This window comes from Genypterus blacodes, unplaced genomic scaffold (genome assembly GCF_046128005.1).
Source record: "Genypterus blacodes isolate CSIRO-AG114 ecotype Tasmania unplaced genomic scaffold, CSIRO-AGI_Gbla_v1 ptg000236l_1, whole genome shotgun sequence".
In the NCBI taxonomy this organism is placed as follows: Eukaryota; Metazoa; Chordata; class Actinopteri; order Ophidiiformes; family Ophidiidae; genus Genypterus; species Genypterus blacodes.
Genome location: NW_027467034.1, coordinates 175,001 through 182,500, shown reverse-complemented (window position 1 = coordinate 182,500; position 7,500 = coordinate 175,001). Strand labels below are relative to the sequence as shown.

The 7,500-nt window shown below is 46.8% G+C and overlaps 1 protein-coding gene across 1 annotated transcript in view; it reads right to left on the bottom strand.

The window, feature by feature from the left end:
• The window catches only part of egflam (EGF-like, fibronectin type III and laminin G domains), an 18,695-nt gene that overhangs the window by 486 nt on the left and 10,709 nt on the right, over window positions 1-7,500 (bottom strand). Inside the window, exons 10-25 of the mRNA XM_076170977.1 lie at window positions 6,791-6,978; window positions 6,566-6,666; window positions 6,394-6,494; window positions 5,929-6,073; window positions 5,602-5,791; window positions 4,847-4,972; window positions 4,322-4,565; window positions 4,118-4,229; window positions 3,673-3,789; window positions 3,317-3,497; window positions 2,827-2,850; window positions 2,575-2,653; window positions 2,315-2,458; window positions 2,124-2,207; window positions 1,203-1,306; window positions 1-1,123 (exon numbers count right to left, since the gene is read on the bottom strand). The exon at window positions 1-1,123 is cut by the window's left edge and continues 486 nt beyond it. Of these exons, the coding sequence (XP_076027092.1) occupies window positions 972-1,123; window positions 1,203-1,306; window positions 2,124-2,207; window positions 2,315-2,458; window positions 2,575-2,653; window positions 2,827-2,850; window positions 3,317-3,497; window positions 3,673-3,789; window positions 4,118-4,229; window positions 4,322-4,565; window positions 4,847-4,972; window positions 5,602-5,791; window positions 5,929-6,073; window positions 6,394-6,494; window positions 6,566-6,666; window positions 6,791-6,978 (2,092 nt within the window). The 3' untranslated portion in view covers window positions 1-971. The remainder of the gene's footprint in view (window positions 1,124-1,202; window positions 1,307-2,123; window positions 2,208-2,314; window positions 2,459-2,574; window positions 2,654-2,826; window positions 2,851-3,316; window positions 3,498-3,672; window positions 3,790-4,117; window positions 4,230-4,321; window positions 4,566-4,846; window positions 4,973-5,601; window positions 5,792-5,928; window positions 6,074-6,393; window positions 6,495-6,565; window positions 6,667-6,790; window positions 6,979-7,500) is intronic.

Below are 7,500 nucleotides of genomic sequence, written 5' to 3'. Positions count from 1 at the left end.
ACTCAGTCAAGATGGCAGAAGGAACAAACGTCATCTTCTGCTCGTACACTTCATCCATATTTATCTACAATCTGCCCTCATCAGCTGTTATGAAGCCGGTTTCATATACAGACTTCACAGAGCATCACTGACATTCATCCCTCAAACTTTATCTCAACATAGGAAACCTTTGCATTTGAAGTGCAACTCTATTTTCTTTGATTATGAATGATGAATGGTCATGAATTGCTTGTTTGACTTCAGCTGATAAAGGTTAGAGGCTCTAATCAGCTGTTAGTGCAAAGGAAGAATACTAAACATAAATCTATATAAACATGGAACATTCTTGGAATGTCTCCAGAGTAAAGTTCTAAATGAACAACTCTACATTGATTATTCATTAAGATCTGTTTTGAATGAGAAAGCAAAGGACACGGTGTGATGAGCAAAGGAGTGAGACTAAACACAAACACGTGTCAGTGCAGCATGTTAGAGAACGATACACTGACAAAATGGATCACAACACAAGTCAGAATGCAACTGACACAACAACAGAAACAGAAGCTCAGCTGCTCCCAAAAGCTTCACACAACATGACTGATGATCCTGGATCCAGACATCCAAAAATAAATAAATAAATACATATAAGATTGGAAACATCCAATGAAAAATGTCCTTCAAGAGTTTTTCTAAACATCCTCATTATGAACCAGAGAGCCAAACTCCTCCTCTTCTTTCACCCTGAATGACCCTTTGGTGAACTTTGGTTGTGTTTCCATGGATTCAGATCTGTTCTCCACTCAAGCAGCTGTCATCAGTGAACAAGCTTCATGGTGTCGCGTGAATCATGGTGGCAGCTTGGTTGGTCTTGTTCCAGTGTGGAGCTGAAGCCACATCAGCACTAGCTTGTCTCATGTCAGGCTCAGTTTCATGATGTCAAATCAGATGTTGAAGGTGTTTAACGCTGTAAGAAGCCCCGCGGAGGCTCGGCTCTAGTTGGAGCAGGTGTTGATGTTCTTGCCGTCAGCAGCATCCTCCACTAATGCCAGGTGATAGTCGGTGGAGAGTGTGAAATGAGACACGCAGCCCACCAAGCCCGCCATGTACTGCCTGTTTGTGTGTAGGGCGATTTCTTTCATACCACCTGCAGGGGGAGATGACAGAGGTGTGTGTATTGATACGCTGTGAGATCGTAGGGGCCGCCATGTGTGAGCTTTACGTACCGACATACAAAGGCCCGTTGACATTGAGTTGTCTCATCTTGCCTGGTGATCTTCCTGTTTTTGCTCCATAGTCATCCACTGTCAACTTCCCCGTCTGGCCGTCCCTGCAAAGACGGGAGACGACGGTGAACCTTTGACATTCAGTACAAAGACCCTGGTTCATAATGGCTGGAATGAAGAAGAATTTAGTTTTTAATGACTGATGCCTGATTCTCTCTGCTGCTTGCAATAGGGGTTGTGCCTGGGACAACCAGCAGGGGGCGTGCAGGCTGCACAGGCTCTGCTGTTCTGCCCACATTGGAAATACCCGAACACGTTTGAGGGCCTTAGAATGTGATCTTTGGAATTTAAATTGAAGTTGTCACAGTTCTACAGAGAACATGTTGTCCCCTTCAGACTGGCAGAGTCAGACCTGAACCTGTGAACACGTCTCACAAAGAGACACATTCAACTGAAAACTTACTATATTTGGAATACAATACGATGTAATTCTGTTCAATCCTCAGAAAAGCTGCAGTTCATCAGTGATGTGAGTGGAGCAACATTATAATCTCTGTGAACAATGACAAGCAGAGATTAACCTGTGACATCAGGCTCATAGAAATGGGTCAAAGGCAGGTCTGCTATATGGTGTGTGTGGGGTGTGTGTGTGTGTGTGGGGGGGGGGGGGGGGTATCCCTGTGCCTTGCTTTATGGCAGGGGTGGGGAACCTTTTTCCTATCGCGGGCCATCTTGATCTTGCCATCATCAGCGCGCTTCAAAAATCAGTGCTGCGATCTCCCGGTCTGTCTCGCGGGCCAGGTGGCCCGGATCGGTCCCCCCACCCCTGCTTTATGGCTATGAGTAGGAACGTTATGTGCAAACTGAAGCACAAGATACATCACTGTAGATGATGTATCGTTCACTGAAGTGGAGTCTTACCTGACAGCTTTGACTCTGTGCCACTTTCCATCATTAAAGGAGCCGTTGACAACGATGTTAGCAACTCCACTGCCCAGGTTATAACTGAAACAGACGCACAACATGTTTAGCGGGTCTAAAGCTCTGATTACTGCTCACTCTAACTCTAACCTCTCTTACTTACCCTCAAAGATTCATTAATGAGTTTATACCTGAAGATGAGCGCACCATCTTGAAGCCCCATGGACAGGAAGTCACTGTTGGGTCTCATCGGACTGTCTCCTCTCCATAGCAACAGGCCGTCCTTGGCCGTGCTCTTAAAACGCATGAAAAGGTTCGTCCTCGACCCAGACACCCTGACAAAATGGACAAATTCTCACTATTCATGCACCAATGGCTGCGACGCTCAACCAGGCACTTGTGTGTACAGATCGACTCTGCACTCAGAGCGAGACTCTGAAAGACACGTTACCTCTTCAGGATGTCTCTGCCGTCGTAGGTCAGATAGCTACGGCCAATGAACTGTGGCATCTCGATGGCTTCGGTCACAGCTGGGTAAAGAAAACACTGCACTTACTTCACATGATCACAGGGGGGCAGCAGCAGCGTGTGAACTCTAGACTACAGGACTACGTTTGCTACTGAGAGGCTGAATGAACAGAACAGATGACAGAAGAGTATTTGTTTGTATTTGATGTATTCATGGCTCTACTTTGAAACTTACTGTTCAAACAGTAATTTCCACACTCTGTTCAGTGACAGCGTTCAGAAAAGAGAAAAGACATAAACAGGCTTAAAGGATTAATGGTCCAATACATTATCATATACAGCATCATGAGAACACACAGGGAACACAGCTAATCCCTGAAACAAGACACACATTTACTACACACCACAGATTCTAATCATGATTGAAGTGTCGTCGTCATGGATTCCTCAGGTGAGTTATGTGAAACTAAATGAATTCATTTTCCAGTATTATACATATATATACTATATATATGTATAATATATATATATATATAACCATGTGCACACACACTAAAGCTGCTGAGAAGCGTTCCTGTATTCTGTACTAACAGTTTGCTGAAAAATGCACATGGTACAAAAGAATCCCTGACATTTATTTCATGAGATTTTATTCAACTTAAGTCAGTATCAGCGCTGTCTATCTGTAAATGATTGTTTTGAGTGAATGTGAATATGCAGCTGACCTTTCTGGCAGTGCCTGCCATCGTACCCTAGGGGGCAGTCACACTCATATCCGTCCCACTTTGGCCTGCAGGTCCCTCCGTTGGCACAGGGGCTCTCCACACATGGATGAGGGGCATTTGCCACATTAACTCCACCAGCGGAGCCAGTAGTTATTGGAATGGTGCGATCATTGAGTACCAGCTGGAGGGGGGAGCGGGGGAGCAGGGGTGAAGGGAGAGAGAGGGACAGACAGAAGAGAGAGAGAGGAAGCCGGTGTAGGATTAGCCAGAAACCTGCCTTAGTTGATCAATGACTCGTTGTGTCACCGTATGAAGGTACTGCCTTGAATCGGTGTTGTGGACGTGAACAGACGTACCTGCTGAACAGTTCCAGTGAAAGGCTTCAGCACGCGAGCTGTGCTTTTGGTTTTATCAAATGCTGGTACTCCGCCAATATACAGAGGAGAACTGCACTTAATCTGTGTGAAAGCTCCCTGAAACACAACATGACATAGATATGAATCATGTCCACTTGGAGGTGGGACAGGGATGCCTCACTGTCAGCTGAACTAGACCTGACTGCCCTTGGTTCAGTGCTTTGTTAGTCTTGGTGCCCCCCTGTGGTCAAAGATGGCATGACAAATACATTCAAGTTGAGGGCCAGCTTTCATGACTCGCTGCCTTTTTGTCTGCATGGAATGAAGAAGGGATTCATAAAAGATCTAATCCTGTTCATGCTGTCCACATTCCAGCCTCAGGTCCCCGTTTATGACTTTCTCCTGGTGCAAAGAAATCTAATCCAAATAATGCTAATAACTATACCTCAGCTATTCCCTCCCTTGGACTCTGGTTGTCCACCTGTAGGATGCCGCTCTTTGCTGTCCGGGACACCCTCAGCTCGTGCCACGTGTCCAGACTGATCTGCTCCTCACTCCTGCAGGTCACATACAGTAAAGGCCATCTAGTTAGAAATGAGTTAGAAAAGGAGATGATGCAGTGAAGAGCAGCAGAATGAATCTTCAGGACCTTATAACTGCTCCGCCAGAGCCACAGTCAAATCTGAACTCCACATATCTGTCCACCAGGTTGATAGCCAGGAAGTCTCCGCTGGCGGCGTCCTCGCTGTACAGCAGCGTCCCATCGGGCGCCGACGGCCGGAATGTCACCTCAAACTCCATAAAGGACAGATAGCTCTGGGAGGACTGAGGCCACGGGGTGAAGGCGTACGAAAACATCGTCTCATTGAAGAGCGGCAAGGACAGAGAGAAACCTGGAGAGGAACGAGAGGGCAGAAGGAGAGGAAGAGGCACACATGAAGATGATGAAGAAAAGGACATGGAGAAAAGAAAGGAAGAGGAAAGAGTGCAGGTTACATTCGGAGGAAGTTGGTCATATTCAATCCCTTTCCCTCCATCTCAGCCAATGTTCCTTCATATTGTGTTCATTAGAAGAAGTAAGTAAGAACAAAGCACAAAGTGATTTGTACTTCTCATGTGCTCCAGCTTAACTAAAGGGAGAGAGACTGACTGACTGACTGACTGACTGACTCACTCTCCTGGCACAGAGCTCCACGGAAGCCCAGCGGACACAGGCAGATGTATCCATCAGCACGGTTGGCAAAGCAGGCGGCTCCGTTGGCACAGCTGACCAGGTCACACACGCTGTCACTGCACTCACCTGTGAGATTAGAGCACACACTCGCTCAGCACAGGCACACCTTTAGACAACTACAACACTAGGAATGTGAAAACAAGATGCCAGCGGTTTGGTGACAGAGAAACGTGTTCACTTCAAAGACACGGACAGAAACAAACCTCATGTCTGCTTTGACAAAACTGCATCCCATCAAAGTGTCGCATGATTTTAAATGAATGAATCTTTTATTCTAATAAGGCAGCACACACACACACGCACACACACACACACACACACACACAACATAAAGCATAGTACCTGTGTGTCCTGACTGCATCATGACACACAGGTACTTTCCCCTCATGATCAAGTGGATCTGATTCTGGGGTTTTCACACTATGAGTCCACATCATTCTTGTATTTTGAAAGAAGCTGTGTGTCACTCTGCTGCTGGACGGACTAACTGCCTTCTTCCATCAATCTGATAGCCATTTTATATGAAGACTTAGGGTGTGTGTGTGTGCGTGCGTGCGTGCGTGCGTGCGTGCGTGCGTGCGTGCGTGCGTGCGTGCGTGCGTGCGCGCGTGCGCGCGCGTGCGTGCGCGTGTGTGTGTGTGTGTGTGTGTGTGTGTGTGTGTGTGTGTGTGTGTGTGTGTGTGTGCCTTCCTCACCTATATCAGCCCCGCTCAGAGCTTTGCCCAGAGGCCAGGGTCTGATGTCTGTGGTCTTGCTGTTGATGGTCAAACTCTGGATGCAGCCTGTGAAGCCTCGATTGGTCCCCGTAGCTTTGACCAGCCAGTAGGCACTGGGAGCTCCGCCCACATACAGCGGGGAGCGGAAGGTGATCTTGGAATATTGACCCTGGGAGAGAATCGAATGCATGAACGGGCTGCATGGCTCCTGCATGTTAACAGGTCTTCGTGTGGTCTCCAGCCTTTACAGACGCATTAAACATTAAACCAGTATAATGACCACTAAGTGTAGCATGCTGCCGTTACCTGCGAGCGCCCAGATATGGGGTTGTCGTTGTCCATGCGTAGCCAACCGATCATGCCGTCTCTGAACAGAGTCACCGTGTGCCACTGACCTGTGACTATACGACTGTCACTCACCATGTGAGCTGCTCCTGTGCCACAGTTAAACCTGAGCAGACAAAACAACACGCTGTCACTCAGGACACACAGAACTGAAGAACATCAGGTCCTGTTGAGGACAACACCACATGATGTATTTGCTCTTTAATACATTTGCTTGCAGACATGATGGACACATAATTAGAGCATAATAAGTGAGTCCATGGAAGTGATGGAGCTCTAAATGATTTATCTGTGGAATCATCAACAAATATTCCAGTGCAGTGTTGAGATGTCCTCTGATAATACTCTGAGTATATTTGGCTTATTGGGATGTAACCCCAAAAGAGCTTATGAGTCTACACACACACACACACACTGTGTTGTCACCTGTAGTGTAGCCTTCCTCGCACAAGGGCTAAGGAGGTGAAATCTCCATGTCCGTGTTCGTTCTCTCCACAGTAAAGCAGCAAGCCGTCCTCCCATTCCGACTGCAGCACAAACAAACAAACTCAGGGGCGTTCTCATCGCGGAGGGGCACAAAAACACACCGTGTCTTTACCTTGAACTCCAAAGTGATCTGAAAGGTCTGGTACGAGTTCTTCAGGGGTTCAAAGGTCATGTGTGAGTAGCCATAGAACCTAGGAAAGCTCACTGATACAGCTGAAGAGCACAGAGAGAGAAATACACTGAATCATGCTCAAGCTGCTCAATGTCTGTCTGTCTGTCTGTCTGTCTGTCTCTGTGTGTGTGTGTGTGTGTGTGTGTGTGTGCATGCCTTCCTCACCCTCAGAGCAGGTGTCCCCTCTTCGTCCCAAGTTGCAGTGGCACCTGGAGCCTCCGCTGTCGTAGTCGCTGAGGCAGAAGCTGTCGGGGGGGCACACCGTGTCATCGCAGGTCTGCTCGTACACGCGGGGCACCTGGCCCCTCCAGGAGGACATGGGGGGTGGGGCAGTGGTGGTGGGCAAAGGAGCACTAAGATGGTTTGGAAACACCATAGGATTTATTTATTTATTTATTTATTTAGAGAACTGAGTAAAGTAAATATTAACAAAAATTCACATTTGAGTTATTTTGGAGAGGTTTGTCTGCACTTTGCTGTGTTTCTGTGATGTGTGGAGTTATAAGCATGAAAACATCTGTCTGCACACGTGTGGTCACACTGATCTATAGATGCTTCATCATCTGCAGCATCCAGTCACTGTCTGCTGGTCCTTATGGTCCTGATGGACATGGACATGAAAGACGAGTACTTCACCTGGAAAGCAGCACTTTATAAAGGTTAACCTGTCGTCTAACTGTAGGTTTAGACCTTTATAAAGGTTTACCTGTGGTCTAACTGTAGGTTTATACCTTTATAAAGGTTAACCTGTCGTCTAACTGTAGGTTTATACCTTTATAAAGGATAACCTGTGGTTTATCTGTAGGTTTGAACCTTTATAAAGGTTTACCTGTGGTTTATCTGTAGGTTTGAACCTTTATAAAGGTTTACCTGTG